Source organism: Embiotoca jacksoni, unplaced genomic scaffold, assembly GCF_022577435.1.
Source record: "Embiotoca jacksoni isolate LCO1_2020_lvr unplaced genomic scaffold, fEmbJac1.0.p SCAF_8, whole genome shotgun sequence".
Classification (NCBI taxonomy): Eukaryota; Metazoa; Chordata; class Actinopteri; family Embiotocidae; genus Embiotoca; species Embiotoca jacksoni.
This window is the reverse complement of record NW_027185436.1, coordinates 12,636,681-12,655,325: the sequence shown is the minus strand read 5'-3', so window position 1 is coordinate 12,655,325 and position 18,645 is coordinate 12,636,681. Positions and strand designations below refer to the sequence as shown.

Genomic DNA, 18,645 nt, shown 5'->3' with positions numbered 1-18,645 from the left:
GCACTGTCTATGGCTATTGATCAAACAGCGCTCCCGGTGCTAATTTAGTACCCATGATACGTCCTGTCATCGGGGATGCAGGAAAGGGGATATTGATTAACGTACAGTTCTGCTAAGGGCACTACTGCGGCACTCTATGACAAGGGCCTAATTAACTTCCTCTTAGAGCCCTGCATTCAGCTCTGCTCTCTGATGCTTTAAGTGTTTCTGCAGCTCAGTGTGTTTCCAAAAGAAACAGTGATCAGAACCTCAGGTCCCAGTGGGGTCATTCTGAAAGCATATGAACTGATGCAGCTGCTGGGCAGTATAAATTAAAACATTAACCCAATTCCATACTAACATATGCATATATCTCCTTTTAGTGCATACAATGTATTGATGTATGATTGCCAGTACCATTTATTATCATCTAATACATTATACAGGTTATAGCAGCAAATGATAGTGTAGAATATAAAATTTGTTTTACTATAACATCTATTGAAGAACCACTATACTCATGAAGAACATCATGAGGAAAGGGGTTCTTAACACAGTTGTTCTGAGTTACATTATATTTAGTATTGTATGCAAAATTTAAAGAACAAACCACAAGATTTTAAATGGCATGATTGAAGCATTAGAGAAGGGCTGGACTGTCATTAGTAAGAGTACAAGAGGGACAGCAGTTCTGGATTTTGCCGCTATGCTGCCACCCAGTGACTCAGTCAGGCAATAATACAGAGAACGCTAATACTTGCCAAATTATTCACTAACAGCTGAAGAAAAATGAAGGCCTTTTATTTAACAAAACGTTAGACAAATTACAACATAGTAGAAATATTATTTTTTTTTAAATAGTACAATTAAATTAAACAGACAGTCATTAATATGAAAAATCAAAACTGAATTTGGAAAATAATCTGGAGATATGTAAACAAATTTTAGAAAACCTGGTGTTTTTGTTTGTTTGTGTGGTCCCAAACTTACAATACAGGAGTATAAAACTGTGATAAAATTGCATACCAGCACTGAGTGAGAAAACCAAAATGTAAAAATGACAGATGAGCAGTCAAGTTTCCCAGAGCAATGAGAATCTGCAGGTTTTCATTCTTCCACAAACTGCAGCAGCTGACTTCAATGATTAACAAGATTTCAGGCAAAGAGCATCATTTGAAACTAATCAATGAAATCATCTGGCTAAATGAAACCTGACACATTCGGCACATTGTAGCACATGGATGCCTGACACATATGGCCCGGACATGACATATTTCCAGACAAGATTATGACTGAAGATTTTTTTAAAGCATAATTGTATTAATAGCCCATATTTAGTAATTGCTCAACTCTATGGGCTAAAAAGCGTAAACACTAACTTATTTTGTTGTAAATGTGGGTCTAAATCATCCATTTACACATCTGATACAATCAATGAAAAAGTAAAATAATGCCGATTTACAACAAAACACAGTGTATGCAACTTTTAAATAAAAGTTTTGGTTGTCTAAATATAGATTACATAAAAATAAAAAACATCATTAAAGGTACATGAGACAGGTGACATTAAGTTTCACACAAACATTTCTCTTTTCAAAAAACGACTTTTTAAGCCCCCAGGTTACTTTATCAAACCCATTTTGGCAGCCCTTTAAATGGTGATGCGATTTAAAATGCATATAACATTATTGAGAAACATCATAAATTGTTCCTTGCATCATTTTAAAATCAGATTCATTTGTTTTGTGCATTTATTGTCATAGCATATTTTAATTGTGTTTTTGAATAAAAGGTACTCCCAACTGAGGGTTTGTGTGATGGGCTATCCAGAAAGACAGAAACAGTTAAAAGTTAAAGCTTGATTTGAAATAATTAAGGTTTCCAGAAAAGGGAACTTTTTGGTTTCTTTTTCTATTAAGAAGTTTAAAATAAAAAATAAAAAAGGTCAGTGAATAACTGCAGGTTTTAGGTCAAAGGTATCGCCAACAAAACTGAATGGACAGTTACCAGATTATCAGATAAATGTTGCCCTCTTTAAGATTATATGTCCCCATTAGCCCAATTCAGCTTCATGGCAGTAGATCAAAGATACCTATTATAATCTTTAAACTCTTCTGAGTCACCAGCTTCAAGATGGTTAAAAATAATTCGTCCATCCATCCACTAGCAATACCTACTTATCCTTCCCAGCTGACACTAGATGAATATAGTTAAAAAATTATGTAAAATGCATGCTTAAAGTAAAATAATTATAATGTTATTACCTCATTCTTTAATCTGTAAAACAAAAATCAAAGCACTGTTTCTCCATCATTTGAGCTCAGTATACATTGATATAACATCAAACGAGTCTTTCTCAAGATTTACAAGAAACTGCAGAGCAAAAACCCATTTTGAAATCATGACAGTGTATATACGGTATGTCTATAATTTGTTTTTCTGTTCATGTGTTTTTAAGGTTTTTCATATTATGTGAACAGTATTCGGGCACTAGAAATCCAGTGTTATTGTCTACATCGCCACTTTATTCAGGCTCAGACCTACAACCTACATCCCAGTTCGGAGGCTGAATGTTTGCATCTTTCTGGGTCCTGAACCTGCTACCTGTACCCAAATGAGACGGTCCACACTCTCAGAGATGAAAAAAAATAATGATTCATTCAGGTCTTACTTCACATCATTCATAAAGTCAAATATTTTTAAGTTTGGACTTAGGCAGCTGACCTCCACTGGTGAGTGATGTATAAATACCAGTGAGAAATTAGAACAAGTTTTATACTACTTGTGTTCAGTTGAAATGTCAGTGTTGCTGTAACTCTGAACAAACACCTTGAAAACTGTGTTGAAGGTTTATGATGAAATGTCCTTTTAACTTCTACTTTTCTGTCTTGTGATAAATAATACATGAGGCTGCTATCAGAGCAGCACACTAGATTAAGGGTTTAAGGACCACAACGATAACGGGATGTGGCCTTAAGAATTGAGGCCAAAAAAGACTGCCTTTCCCTGCTGTGTTTGGTGGAGAATTCAAACAAATGATACAATCCTCTTCACCCCCATTATGATGTATTTGGTCTAGAATTGTGGCTTTTAAACTATTCATTTTATACACACCAAACGAACCCACAGACATTTATCGCAAACTGCAAGAGAAAACACAACGTACCAAAGAGGAGGAAATTATCCTTCAAGTTTCAGTGTTTGGTTTGTAGACAGGGTAAAAGACCACTCACACCTACATTAAATTAAGTGAATTTAACCTTTTGTTGAGACTTCACCAAGGTCTCAGATTTTCTTTTTCAAAAATACTAGCGATGTTTTTATGCTGTTGAAGTCAACTGGGTTTAAGATAAAGATAGATCTTTGGATAGAATGTTGAATATGTGAAAAGAAATGTAAAAATTCCCTATTACAGGGCTTGGTATGTAGTCACTCAGACATGCATTTCTGATCATACCACTGAAGTGAGCAATTTTTCCAACGTTGGGTTGTCAAGGTTTTGTTTTTCTGGAAGGGGATCCTCAGCATCCACGTCTATTGTAGGAGTCATGGCTGTCTCAAGTCTCTGAGGGTTGGAGAGGGTAAAGTTTCAGAAATTAGCAACCTTTTTAAAAACTACCCTCAAGCAAAGACTTCAAGAAACTATCAATAAAGATGACTCACAACACATTTATCTCTGGTTAAAATGTCTCAGCCATAAACCCAGCTCTGTACAGTACACGCTGTCCTTTTGGTAATGTTTGACAGTGGGACTTGAGGTACAATCGAGTTGGTCAGTCGACCTGGCAGTCCACTGGTTTGTAAACAGTTATTGTACAGACTAACATGAAAATTTGTACAGACATTATTTCCCAGAGGATGAAACAAACTGACTTCGGTGATCCCCTGACTTTTCACCAATAGCTCCATCAACAGGACAACATTTTCACCTATCAACAGAAACATCTTAACATTTAGAAGTTTTGGATGAATCGACATGAAATTTCTCACATTCATGATATTCATGTTACTTTAGGAATCAACATTTAAATTGGTCCATTTAGGGCTAATTAGTCAATGTTAGCATGCCAACAAACTAAACTAAGACAGAAGACGGTAAATATACCTACCAAACAATTATGTTGCTACTCTCAGTATTTAGCTCAAAGTTTGTATAATTAGTCTTGCACTCACCTGAAGAAGTGATCCTTTGTTGTTATAGATCTCGTGAATAGCACCAAGTGGGATCCATATTATCGAGACCATTGAGACGCACCAACCCACACATTCAGCCCACACCGGGTACTTGTACTTCCCATAGTGAGGAGGAGTGTACTGGATAATGCTGCAGGTAAGTATACACTATGTAGAAAAAAGAATCGTCTTATACACCGCCTTTACTGTCGATTCGTGACACATGGTTTAAACAGGACTCACCAACACCAGAGTAGGACTGAGCAGCAGCCAACAGACACGGAAGTAGATGTTTGGAGGTTTTCCTTGCATCCTCTTGATCATTAAGGAGATGCGTGGGACACCTGACAGAAAAAACAGTGCTGATTTAACCTTCTGCTGTGTGGATGCTGGCGACGCCAAAAAATAGTTACTTACGTCTGTACCATACAAATACAGCTCTCAAAATCACAGGCAACTTACTAGCCACAAATGAACTTGTGTTAACAACTTGATCTGTCTGAGTCCTGCATTTTGGTCCTGCTTCTTGTGCACTCATGACAGCTATTTGAAAAATGCCAATAAAAAGCATTTAAACTATTTGATTTTCTTTTTTTTACCATAAAAATAATTTACTAACATAATAAAAATTTAAACATGTAAAGTGTTCAAAATTCACTTTAATTGCCACAATAAATCGTAATGGCTTTTTGGTCTCAAACGTTTTTCATCTGGGTTTTTGGATTTTACCAAATATCCAGCAGACAGCCACAACTTCAAAGAAAGCCAGGAACACGAGGGAAACCACAGCCGTGTAGTGATCCATCAACTGAAACACATAGATGCCTCCCTGATAAGGAAGGAAAACAGGACAAGAGTTAGAGAACGACTAAACATACAAAACAACTGTCACCAGTGAAGCAATTGATTCCACATTTAGGCTAGGAAACATCCTCAAAGATGTTTCTCTGAGAAGTAAAAGTACATTGTAATCTGTACCTTAGTAATGTGGGGAATCCCCAACATAAAGCAGGTAATGCATACAGCCAGGACCAGCAGCTCTTCTCTCTTCAGGAAACGCAGAACTTTGGTTCTAATCTCGTCCTTAATGAATGTCACAGCTACTTCAACTGTGACAAACTGCAGAAAACAACATTTACTTTTAACAGAAACACCTTTTTCTGTATAAAAATGGATACCCTTTTGACTTAGAAACTTAGCAACTTTGTTTGGAGAGCAATTATACACTTATCAGTCATGCATTATCCCTTCAGATCGTGTCAGAACCAAAGGAGTGGGATTCAAAATCCTCTTTTTACAGTCAGAGAAAACCTCAAAAATTACAATCACAATATTTCTAATACACATTTGTACACGTTAGTACTGGACAGTTATTCTGCCCACACAAACCTCATAAATTGTACGTGAGTAATAACTTCCAAGCCCATGGCCAAAAAGTGGACAGTCGGGTAAATAGTTAAAGATAAATGACCACCATGTCCTGAGTTTACGCAGTTGAGTGAGACATCTTCTGTAACTGTTTTGCTTACAGTAGTTGATTATTGAAACCTACGTCCGAGAAAAAACAAAACTTGTCTTGATCCAAGTGTGTGATTCAAATGTGGGAAAAACTCAGCAGCACAGTGCTCCAGTGTTTTTGCCTCATCTTCACAGCTGTCCTTCTCCTTCACACATGAGATGTGCAGATTTGTACCTGACTGTCCAAGCCCAGACACAGCAACATAAAGAAGAACAGCGGAGCCCAGAGCTGAAAGACAGGCATGGTGGAGAGGATTTCTGGGTACACCACAAACACCAAACCAGGACCTGAAACATGACACAACAAATGTGTTTTACAACAGCATGCAAACATATGCAAATGAGTTTAAGCCTGGAACAGATTGTTGTTTTAATGTTTAATGTTGTTTATAAATACCGGAGTTCAAGATTTCGGGAAATATGCTTAGTCGCTTTCTTGCCAAGAGTTACATTAGAAGATTAATACCTCTTGTCTGCACAGTAAACATGGACCTTGAGCAAGCAGCAGATTATCTTGGATTGGCATACAGACCAGGGGAACAGCCTGGTTGGCTCTGTTAAAACAAAACTAAATCCTCATAGCAGCACCTCCAAAGCTCACTGATTAACACTCAATATCTCATATGTTTATTCCGTACAAAGACGGACAAAAAAGAAAGACGATTTACCATCTTACAGTGAGTTACGTGCCAAACTATTTTTTGGACAGTCATAGCATCCTTAAGTCTCCACTAGTTGCCTGGATGCTGTCAAGAATTACTACAGTAACCAAACAGAACTTTATAGGTGCTTTTAGGCAAGCTGTGTTACTTTTGGAAAGAGCGAGGCTGAATCACATGTTTGGTAGCCCTCATAGTAAAACCAGTTAAACTGCAGTTTACCAAAACCAAACATGTACACGTTTAACTTCTTCAAAACAGCTACATCATTGAGATGCAACAGTAAGTGGCACAACACAATTGAAGTATACAACACATTTTGATGATTATTCTTTTGAAAAAATGCAACCAATTGTCAACAAAACTATTTTTCAAAGAGGAGCAGATCTTTTACTTTAACTGTGACGACAGCTAACAAGGATAGTAGATCACTTCTTATGTGACCCTGAGGCTGACCACAAGTTGTCTCTGTTTTTAATCTTGCATCACTTAACTGATGAGACTCACGTTCACATGTTGTTTTAGCATTCAGTTAGTGAAATCCAAATACCATCCGTGTTTTTACACTGCTCATAAAAGCGATGTTTTTTTAATGAGGAAACCAACAACCCCATTTAACTAAACTACACACACATACACACTCACACACAGAAGACATTATACACGTTTTTACAGGTTGAGTGGTACTTCTAAAGTCATCTAATCTTAATTTCTACAATCAGTTTGAGGTATTATAGATGTCCCGTATTTATCCGTAAGTGAACTGCACACATCAAATGATTCAATCCAGACGTGCACATCTTGAAATCTGTGTCTTATATTTTCATGGATAGAAGAAAAAATATGCTCCTAGGATAACAAAAACAAATAAAACTTCTTACAACTGCATAGTTTGGGATGTATTTGTATATTCATCTTTTTTTCTTTTTTTTTTTACACAATTTTACACTCAACATCAAGTCCATGAATCTGTGTTCTTATTTAGATCCTTCAATTTAAATAAAGTTATAAGACTGTGGTGTGAAGGTGTTTTCCGGATTGATGCTTACCGTCTGTGGCTATGTTGTCCACTGCGAGGTTATGTATGTGGGCCATGTAGCCAACAGCTGAGAAGATCACAAAACCAGCCATAATACTGGTGAAAGAGTTGATCAATGACACGATCAAAACATCCCTGCAAAAGGAGAACAAAACAAATATAAAAAATATTTACCCCAGTTATAGTATCCAAAAAGCTCTGAAAAACAACAACAATTTGACATTTGATGATCAAGACAGCCGTTTTAGTTTTGGCTCCTGCTTTCTCAAAAATGGGAGTAAAAAGTTGGAAGTAGGTAAGACACTGTGTGGCAGGTGAATAATACAGAACGGTTAAGCTTTTCTTCTCATTGAACCGTTACCTGAGGAGGTTGTTGTTGAACTTGTTGTAACTAGCCATCGAAATCATGGAGCCAAAACTTATTCCAAGTGAGTTAAACACCTGGGCAGCTGCATTGACCCAAATCTGTAATGGAAATGGAGCACTTCAGGATAGTTTCATTTAATTTAGTTTTGAAGGCCACTGAAACTTATTTTCTCAATCAGCTTTGAGGTTGTACATGAACAACACAGGTTTTTTTGGCTAAAGGTTTTGATCTTTGTGATTTTGTCCATGGAAAAAGGATCTTTGTACACCTATCAGCATTTAGCAACATTTGAGTGATGACAGTTGTGGGGTTGTTTGACGATGGTACCACCATTGTCTGTCAAATCTGTTTGTAAGTGATAAACTATTATAACCCCTGACAGTGTTGTTGCTATTTTAGGGGATTTGAAGCTCCCCCTTTGAATTTTTTTTAATGTCAGAGAGAAATTATCACTTTAGTTTAGTTTAAAATTTGCTGGCAGTGTGTCTCGGAAACAACCTCAGCACTTTATTGAATTACAGAAATGACCAATTCCCTGTTTTCATTCTGGCTTTTTGCTGAGCTTGAACTTTGAGCAGACACAAAAGGCTATTCTCTGTGAAGAGTCACTTCAAGAAAAAAAAGAAATAAAAAAAAGTGTATTGCATTTTTTTACTCTCTGACAAAGACAAGTTAAGTATAAGCTTGACATTACTTATTACTCCCTGTTATATGACACAATATGTAATACTAGTTTTGGGGCCAATGTATAATGAACATCCTGCAGGTTATCCTACTTTTTTGCTGTTACTCTTTCATTGACAGTCTCACCTTCACTTCAAACAGTTTGCTCCAGACAGGTGTGACAAAGTAGAGGATACCATTCTTGGCTCCAGGGAGCTGCACATTGTTAATGAGCAGGGCGAACAGGATGAAGTATGGAAATACAGCTGTGAAATACACGACCTACATGACACAAACAGCAAAAAGCAGAAACTGATGAGTTGGTCGGCTTGTAGTGTTGGTTGAGGCTGCAAAAGTTGGCTGCTGTGGACAACAGTGAGGTTTTTGTTTTGTTTTGAAGTAAATATCTCAGTGTGACAAAGAAAAGGTTTACTATCAAAATGTCCAAGATAATAAATTTGTGCAGAACATCACATGAAATTGTATAAAGAAACATGCATGCTGATCTTTTTTTTGGTATTTTAATGTCCTGACTCTCCCAAACATGTTTATTTTGTATCTGAGGTTGTTTAGTGTTTTACACTAACCCATTTATATCTACTTTATCTACTAACATGCAACATGCAAAAGATATAGGAGGCATAAGACATAAGAGGTGTATAGTATTGACAATTAAGCAGGGCAAAGTTATAATTTTAGATATGACTTTGAATGAAAAAAATCACTTGGCCTAAATAGACTAAATTATGTTCCTGTGACCAAACACAAATAAACTCTTTCCCTATATACCTGTTTGTCTTTATCACTGACATACAGTAGCTGAACAACAAACATTAACTGTGACCAAATGGCCAAGGACAGCAAGAGGTATAAATAATGAGACCAAAACAATATTAATCATAATCATTACTCAACATGCACATATCTACAGAAAAGAACCATTGTTCTGACCTTGCCTGTTGATTTGACTCCTTTGAATATGCAAAAATAAACAATAACCCAGGCAGTTACAAGACAGCCAAAGAGTTCCCAGCGAAGACTGCCAGGTTCTTCAATGCCACCGGTCTTTTCCAGCAGCTTGTGACTGGAAAAATAGAAGAAGTAACTATTATTGTATCCTTCAAGACCCTCAATACAACAAATACCCATAAAGAAATTATGAACAATTAATGTTTGATTTGTATTAACATGTTACAATTCCCTGATTGGTATATAATGACAGGCACACACACTCGCAGAGAGAGAGAGAGAGAAAGAGAGAGAGAGAGGGAGAGAGAGAGAGAGAGAGAGAGAGAGAGAGAGAGAGAGAGAGAGAGAGAGAGAGAGAGAGAGAGAGAGAGAGAGAGAGATTAAAAAAAAATCTAAGTAAAATAACCAAAACTGCTTAAAATTTGCCAGAAAATTATGAGTTCATGAAAGACACTTCAATGAACACAACATTATTTGAGTGGGGTGCAAGGGAAACTCAATTGTTCAGGCCTGACATACTCTGAGAGACCTCTGATTCCCTGGATATGAGGTAAAGGTCCCATAAAGGACACCCCGACCTCATGAACTAAATGGAACTCACACTAGAGACAGCCTGGCTGACTCTCTGTTAAGCAGAATCAAGTCAAGGACACCTTCTCATCATTTTCTTTATAACTGACTGATGACTGTGTCAGATGGAGAGGTTTAGCAACCGGGCACCACCCCATGTTGTGATCTCTCTCCTCGTACAAGCTGCTCTCAATAAACAGCACTGTGTTATCACCTACAATGGTCTCCTCGAACTTCTTCGCTTCATCTCCACGATTTCCATCAAGTGGGGACGGCTTATGCAGTAAACATAACAGCTAGTGCTTTACAGAGTGTAAACGTAGAGATACAATGTATTTCAGTGAAGTTTTCTCACTCGAAGAACTGTTGGCTGGCGGACTGAAGGTGCGTGGCGTTGCCAGGGAAACCACTGGAACAGTTTCCGACAGAATTCCATGTGTTGTTGCAGGACTTCCAGGGGAGGTCCGCTCCGAATGAGTTGAATAAATAGTAAAGCGCCCAGCTCATGAGCACATTGTAGTACGTGGAGTACACAAAGGAGATGACAACTGTGCCCAGACCAACACCTGCGGAGAGACATGTGGGGGTGGGGAGGGCAAAGTGAGAGACGACTGTGAGGAAAGAAGTTCCATACTTTACGTCTTTAATGCGTCATACAATCATTCTCATACTCAATGCATTACTGAGTGGCCATTATTTGGGTATATTTGTAAAGGTAGGCAACAGAGAAAAAAACAGAATGATGTGCTAATCTCTGCTCATTGGTGGCCAAACTCAGCCACAGATAAGAAGAATTCCTGCGGGATGGATTAGAGTTATTCGGCTGGTGAATATGACAGCTCTTGATCAGTAAAGGTAGGATCAAAGTCCTCCAACAGATGTAAATGATTCAGTCTTTTAACACCTGTGGCTCTAAACTGTGTGTCAGATTTCAAAGTTGGGGTGTAGATTTCTGGGAGTACCATCTGTTTCTGTTTTGTTTTTTCACCTGTCTCCTCCTGGGGGTATTCTGAGCAATGACTCGGCTAAAGAGCTTTGCATCCAGAACAGGTAGATGTCCATTATTTAGCTGAAGGACTCATGAGTGGACAGGGGGAACTAAACCTGAAGCCTTTTATATAGATATACATATATATACATGATATACATATTTACTTACAAAGTATCCTGGAGAAGCCATTCCACACCATTTATTTCGAGTGTTTAAAAAGTAAGTTCTCTAAAAAAGCACTGATTTTTGTACACAACAAATGATCTGCACTGCTTTTGTTGTATTAAACAGTTTTATATGTTGAGATGAACAGTTTAAAGGGTCAGTGTGTAAGAATTAATAAGAGATAGTGGCAGAAATATAATGTTCATAATTATGTTTTAATTAGAGATTAATCACCTGAAATTAAGAATCATTGTGTTCCCACTGGCTTCGAATGAGCCCTTTATATCTACATAGGAAGCGGGTCCTCTTTCACCGAGTACACCGTGTCATGCTGGCATGCTTCTACAGTAGCCCAGAAGGGACCAACCAAACATTGGCTATGGAGAGGGACTTTTCCGTTTTATAGTTTCTCCTATATGCTTGGAAAGGTAAGGTAAGGCAAGGAGTACTAAGCTGGTTGCAATCTGCAACCCTACCCCTAGATGCCACTAAATCAGGGGTGTCAAACATACGGCCCGCGGGCCGGATCCGGCCCGCCAGGGGGTCCAGCTTGGCCCGTCGGATGACTTTGCTAAGTGTGAAAATTACAGAAAGACATAAAGTGCATTTCTATGAGAATATGGAGGTTTATGAGGACAAACGTTTTGTAATTTTTTTTTTAATCGATCCAGTAATTGCTTCAAAAACAGCGTAAATGCGACGTCTGCTCCGGAGGCAGAAGCGCTCGCTGCTAGGGAATCTGCAGAGGAGAGCCCAGGCAGATAAACAGTGGGCTGATGTCTGAGTTTTTGGTCTTTATGTTTCTAGTTTATTGTAGAAAGACCTTAAAAATAGGGTTTATCATCCAAAAACCTTCACCAATGATTTAAACATAGAGAAATATTGCCGTTATGTATGCGTTATTATGCTATGATTTTACTGGTCTGGCTCACTTGAGATCAAAGTGGGCAGTATGTGGCCCCTTGACTAAAATGAGTTTGACACCCCTGCACTAAATCCTACAAACTGCTCCTCTAAAGTAAAAGTTTGACATCGTTGGAAATAACATCATTCTTGTGGGGGGTCATTTATTAACAGCTACTTGTTGTTTTTACTTCATGTTTTGTAAGGTGCTGTACAGCTGTTTTCCTAATAGCTAAGCTAACCTGCTGCTAGTCTAGCCAAATTGGTTGTGGTCTGAAAGCTGTGGAAACCTCCTCGCGCAGCAGTGTCCAGGGTCGGATTAAGGACGCTTGCGTTTGAACATTTCAGTAACTTTCTGAAACCGACTATCTGACATTCACAACCACTTCACTCCCTGATTGACCAGCTGTGTATAGTTAAAAAGTAAACTCAGGCTCATCTTCTCTCTCCAGCTCTCTTTTTTTAAACAGCTATTTCTGTCTCTTTTCATGTGAACAACTGTGTGAATTATCCCCATATTTAAACCATATTATGACTGCATGCGTTTCGCCCTACCATCATAGAAACCACTTTCTTGTATAAGAAAATATATATATATCAGAGAGGCATCATGCTTCTCAGTTAACCCTCGGACATAAAGCAAATAAGCCTTTTTCCAAAAAATGTTGGGATGTTTTTGATGTTTTTGCTATCCTTGCCATCTTTGTTATCTTTGATGCTTGAAAATGACAGAAAACTCTTTTACCACTGATGGACACGAAAGGAAACAGCTCACTGTTATTTTCAACAGTATATAAAAACTTTGCCCTCCGAATACACTTCTGCTGCTTATTGTGTAAAGGCTGGAATAAAATGCTCCACTGGATCCATGTCGCTATCTGGTACAATGTAAGGAGAGGCAGCTGAAAAACAACTCTGTGTCATCATAATGACAGAGCCAAAGGAAACCCACTGTGATCTCCAGGATCAGCTAGAACCACTGTGTACGGTCCACGTTAAATGCTGCTTCCTTTGTTAGTGCCTTTTTCATTTCACACCAGCTTACATGGTTGACTACTCCACTGGTAAACCAGACACACTCCAAGTGGTATATTAATGCATCATTTGAAGCTGCCAAAATAAATCAGTCTGCTGGGCCCAAAAACAAGGCAGAGCAGACAAGGATTACAGAAATCAGTTCTCCTCTTCATATAGTTCCTTGAGTTTTTTCTACTTTGTTGTGCCTCATCTGTCCACTGGATGCCCTCGTTGAGAAAAACTAGGCAATAAAGTTCTGACTGGCAAAAAGTGTAATCAATATATGCTGAGATTGAACATAGTGCAGTAAATTAAACAAAAATTTGATTGTTGTATTTGTGGGCAACTAAATCACTTATTACAGGAACATCACAGTAAACTGCAGTTGAATTGCACAGGGAAATCATTCAGAAGAACATACAGGAAAAAAATACCTGCTTTTGGCCCTTGTTTAGCACAGAGCAATAACCAGGAAGAAATGAGCAATAAATCAACTGAAGGACCCATACGTTTTGACCGGGTAGATAATCTCTGTCTTTAAGGAGATAAGAAAGCTTTAGAGAAAAATCTTAAATTAGAAAAAGTCAGACAGCATTTTCATTTCATACCCACAAGTTCTGATTGTTGATGGCTGGGCTCTGTTTTGATTTGAATGGTGATCCTTTTAATGATCTGCTGAGTGACTGTTGGTGCTCTCAGAGTCCACACATGTTAGATCATTTTGATGTACAACTTTGCAAATATCTCCTTATGTGTGTCATTTTGTTTTCATAAGCACTATAAGCTTTTTGATCTTGATTTGTTTGTTCTTGGTTTGTTTGTATATAATATATATAGATATATAATGTACTGTATATACTGTGCATTTTATATTTTATATTTATATTTTTTACTGCTATTTACTGCTATTTTATTGCTTTTCTATTATTCTATTCTATTTTATTCTATTCTATTATTTTATTCTATTATTTCTATTATTATCTTATTGCTTCTGTATGCTGCTGTAGCGAAAGAAATTTCCCCTCGGGGATTAATAAAGTAAATACCTACCTACCTTGATCACATTATACTGATCCACATGATCCCCCATATTCACAATGATATACAAACTAATGCAGACTCTGAGACCACATCTTCAGTCACCCGAATTGGACTTACTTATCATTACAAATTCATGGTTCGAATGATTTGATTTATTCCTTACAAATTTAAAATGCATTCAGAATGTATTGAAATTACAGGAAGTTCAAAAATAAATTGATTATTGCTGTGATTATAATGTTCACTTGACAAGTTCTCAACCATCAACATGTGAAAACATTTCATTTATCAAAGAAAAAAAGCAGAATCAATTGAAACTGAAAGACACTCAGAAAGATACATGCCTTCACCATGGCTAAATATTGATACATTTTAAATATTCATCTGGATGTGGGACATTAAACACACAATGTTAGAGGACTATGGAAATGCATGAGGAAGATGTCACCAGGTGCTTGCTGAAGGGGGAACTGTTGGGTTTCTTTCTATAACACTGTAAGGTCTTAACCTAAAGTGCCCTAAAGAGGATTTTTTTCATTTAATTTATTCAGTAGTTCCTGAGGATATGTGAAGATATTTAAAACAACCCCTCACAGTGTGAAGATTACAGTTTATCATCAGTAAATATAAAAATACTAACGCAGCCCATCCAAGAGCATTCTTCTCACAGTGTTTTTGCAGGTTTGTAACAACTTGCATTCAAATGTGTTCTCGCAATTTTTTTTTCATTTGGGTGAGACATGTAAACTTTGTGGCCAAGATAACAGAGCAGAAATATGACTTCACGTTGTTTTTCAGTTGAAGACAGAATTAGCTGTAATTTATGCTCTGCATGGCACAAAAACTGTGAATAAATTACACAACTAAACTAAATGCTCCCTCAACTGAAGAGGAGGGTTTCATGGAGCAGAGGAGGAGTGTGAAGTTCATTATGGCATGACTTTTCATGTTTTTCCTCTTTTTTAGGGGTTTCAGTCAGTTTGGCTCTGCATAACCAGGCCACTCCTTGATGGACAACGGATACCAGGATACCCTCCTTTCCTGTAAAAGGATATAGTGTATTTGTGGTTTTACTTGATGTAAGCAGAGTATTGCTGTTTGTGTTCCAGCATGCACTTGTGAGTCAGCGCATGCGTCATGTTTATTGTTCGTTGCTCCGATAACCACATCAACAACAACTGACTGATTTCTTATTTACAACTCTGTTTGGCTGAACATGTTGTTTCATGTTGGGTTTAAATTACCCGTTCTGCCCATGGAGATAAATATATGTTTTTTGCTTAGTTTTTTTGCTTCTTGGATTAGTTGAATTAGTTGGATAAGTTGATTGGACTACATGGTTTATTCCATTTTATATTGTAAAGCTGATACATTGTCCAAGAATGGTCTACTTTGGAGCTTCTCATTTGCATTCTGTATTGATCCACTTGAGTTTCTGGGACACATGGTTAATGAGTAAATATTTTGGTAGTAAATTGTTCAACAATGGATTGAAGTTCCTTTTTTACGGTAAAAACTACACATAGAAATTCTTATAATAACAGCAATTAGCAATCTGAAAAATGTCATTAACCCATAACAATAAACCTAAAATTCTTTAGAAACTGTCCATATAATTTGATTGCCCTTTTGTACCTAAAGAGCTAACATGAGCAGAAAGGTTTACTTTCTCTGGAGGAGGTATTCCCACTTCTTATCATCTGTTTGCTTGATAAAACCAGAAATGCAGGAACACTCTGATCTTATCTAAGTCTACAAATGGTTTTCTAAAGGTGAGAAAATACACACCTGATGGTTTTGGTCATGTATTGAATTTGTAGTTACCTTCATGAACAAATATTTAAGATTACCAAGTTGGGTAATAGATTTAGAAATGACACTACTGCATGCATATACCATTTTCATTTATCCAAAGCCAGACTGTGTTCAGTTTTTGTATATATGCTGCAACATAGTCTCTGAAAAGTACATAAGATCTTTCAGAAGTTCATCCCTGTCACATGAGCAGAGCCTTTGGCTTACAGAGTCACTCACCTTTTAACAAGGGACAGATTTTGATGAAAGCATGCACTGGCCCTAAATGAGTATACTGCCCAATAGCAAACTCCATGTAGAGCAGAGGAATGCCACACACGAACACCATGGTAAGATAAGGGATCATGAAGGCACCTGAAGCAGAAGAATGGAAAAAGTCAGTGGGCAGCTTTAGTTATGTCATGTCAACTAATGATGATGTCTCAATAGATAAATATAATGTAGTAGCTGCTATGTCACTGTTTAGATAAAACTTACTTACTGTAACAAGCTTCTAAGTTGATGTTGATGGCATTATATTTGGTTAAAAGTAAACAAATCAATAATGACCTCTTGTAATGTATTACTAAAAACAAGTTTTGGGGTGCCGGGTTTGCCACAGTGAATATCTTCTGTGCAACAGAAGGCTGTCAGCCCCTCGGCTCTGGAAGAATATTTGATCAGCTTATTTTTACACTGCAGGCTTGATGGCTGAAGAACAAGCCACACCTTATGTCAAACCAGTTGGATATTGAGTGATGAATGATGGTTGCTGGGTTTTACTGAGTCACTCTTACAAAACAGTAAAATCTTGACTGGGAGGCTGAATTAACATGTATAATATGTTAGCATGATGACTATCAACAAGCACACAGTTGGTCTTTTCTACTGAACTGGAGGGTGAAGATATTATGATCTTTCCACTGAAGGCATCCAAGTCAAACTCATTTCTGCTCTAGGGACAACTCTCAGTGTGTGTTTGATATTGTTATCTATAAGCTGGAAAGAAAATATTTCACCTCCCACGCCAATGTAGCATTGTCAGGTGTGGATACATTTCACATGCGCCTGTTTCTTTCCTACAGTTCAAAGACATGCAGGTGAACACGGGACATGAGATGTGAGTGTGAAAACCCTGAAAAATGTCGGTGGTTTACAGAACTGATGGAAAAGCCTTACTTGTATGGATAATTAACTGCTAATTAAAACAAGTGCTGCAATTTTTATATTGAAATTAAAAGAGATGAACATTTCTTCAGAGCCTCTGCAGCAGTGCTTAGCAATATACTGATGTTAAATCCAGGGTTTTCTTCTATACTTTAACACTTTGGTGCAGCAGCCAAGCTTTTTATTCACAGCACCTGAGCCACTTGAGCTTCATTATAAGCTTTGTTTTGCCACTCTTTGGTAAGTATTATTCTTATTAGAGATGGTGCATTTTTAAAAGAACATTGTAAAGGTAATAGTTCAAAATTATGTGAAAATGAATAGGTTTTAGTCAAATAATTGCCCATCAACCCTCTACCACTCCCACAGCACCCAAGCCCGGCAAAACCTTAAAATTAGTATGGTGATATGCCACTAGATATTATGTTTTTATTTTTTATTTTAAAATATTGTCATATGGCATAACTGTCGTTTCCCCTAATTTTAAAGGCTTTTTACAGATTTTCTGACAGTGTTCTGTTCTACTTTTTGCGTTTACCCACTTGGTTGTTATATCCATATTATTGATCATCATTTGTCAAAAATGTAATTGTGCAAATATTTTGTGAAAGCACCGACAGTCATCACAATCTTGTCAAAAAAAATATTGTAATGTTTGATTTTGTCCATTTAGCCCAGCTCTACAATATGGTTACGAAAAATCGTTATGTAATGCAGGGACAGCGGAGCACTTTTTCCAAAAGACTCCTCCAACTCCGCTGTCACAAGGACCGATACAGGAGATCATTCCTGCCCACTGCGATAAAACTATACAATGTATCACCTCTGGTCAAATCCATCACCGAACAATAATACCGTTGGTTGTATGTTTCTGCTTAATCTTTGCACTATTGTTTAGTTAGTTTAATTTAATATTGTTCTATTTTATTGTATATATTGCGCATTTTCATATTTAATATTTTTTACTCTGTCATTTGTATTTCTTTACCTGTGTCTATAATGCTGCTGTTGCGAAAAGAAATTCCCCTTGTGGGATTAATAAAGTAACTATCTATCTATCTATGTTATGAAAAATCCCTCCTGTAGTTTATATAACCCCAGAGCTTCAGTATTTTTGACAAGCCATTCCTAAAACAGACTGATTTTACATTTCAGATGTATCAACAGAAGATCTTACCTCCACCGCTGCTATAGCACAGGTAGGGAAACCTCCAGAAATTGCCCAGTCCCACCGCGTACCCCACCGAGGCCAAGATGAACTCCAGCCGCCCACTCCATGTGGGGTCTCTGAGCCTCGGCATCCGCAGTATTCTTGGCGATCAGTTTCAGATCTAAAGGTTTTAGATCAGAGCCTCTCTCATCAGATGGTGTCTTTGAGTTTTCTGCATCGACGTCCATTGTTTTTGCCTTTTAGATTATTATCCGACTGTTCAATAGCCCTATATCAACATCCAAAAATGTGTAATCCGGATAAATAGGCTCAATTGCATCGAATTAATTGAATACCCCTCAACAAAGAAATTAACCCCGGGTAAAAGTCTGTAAGATTATCTAAAAAGGAAAACAATGAGCATCCTAAACGTCTTCCCCATTCAGGCAACTTAGTCTTATGTCACACAAGGTATGCACG

General features: G+C 37.5%; 1 protein-coding gene across 1 annotated transcript in view; it reads right to left on the bottom strand.

The window, feature by feature from the left end:
• Window positions 1–18,289, bottom strand: part of LOC138191635 (sodium- and chloride-dependent GABA transporter ine) — a 51,568-nt gene extending 33,279 nt beyond the window's left edge. The window contains exons 1-13 of the mRNA XM_069138551.1: window positions 18,193–18,289; window positions 16,089–16,223; window positions 10,293–10,503; window positions 9,350–9,482; window positions 8,546–8,680; window positions 7,730–7,833; window positions 7,379–7,503; window positions 5,846–5,958; window positions 5,131–5,271; window positions 4,882–4,981; window positions 4,396–4,496; window positions 4,153–4,320; window positions 3,437–3,544 (exon numbers count right to left, since the gene is read on the bottom strand). Coding sequence (XP_068994652.1) covers window positions 3,437–3,544; window positions 4,153–4,320; window positions 4,396–4,496; window positions 4,882–4,981; window positions 5,131–5,271; window positions 5,846–5,958; window positions 7,379–7,503; window positions 7,730–7,833; window positions 8,546–8,680; window positions 9,350–9,482; window positions 10,293–10,503; window positions 16,089–16,215 — 1,566 coding nt within the window. The 5' untranslated portion in view covers window positions 16,216–16,223; window positions 18,193–18,289. The remainder of the gene's footprint in view (window positions 1–3,436; window positions 3,545–4,152; window positions 4,321–4,395; window positions 4,497–4,881; window positions 4,982–5,130; window positions 5,272–5,845; window positions 5,959–7,378; window positions 7,504–7,729; window positions 7,834–8,545; window positions 8,681–9,349; window positions 9,483–10,292; window positions 10,504–16,088; window positions 16,224–18,192) is intronic.
• Between the last annotated feature and the right edge of the window lie 356 nt (window positions 18,290–18,645).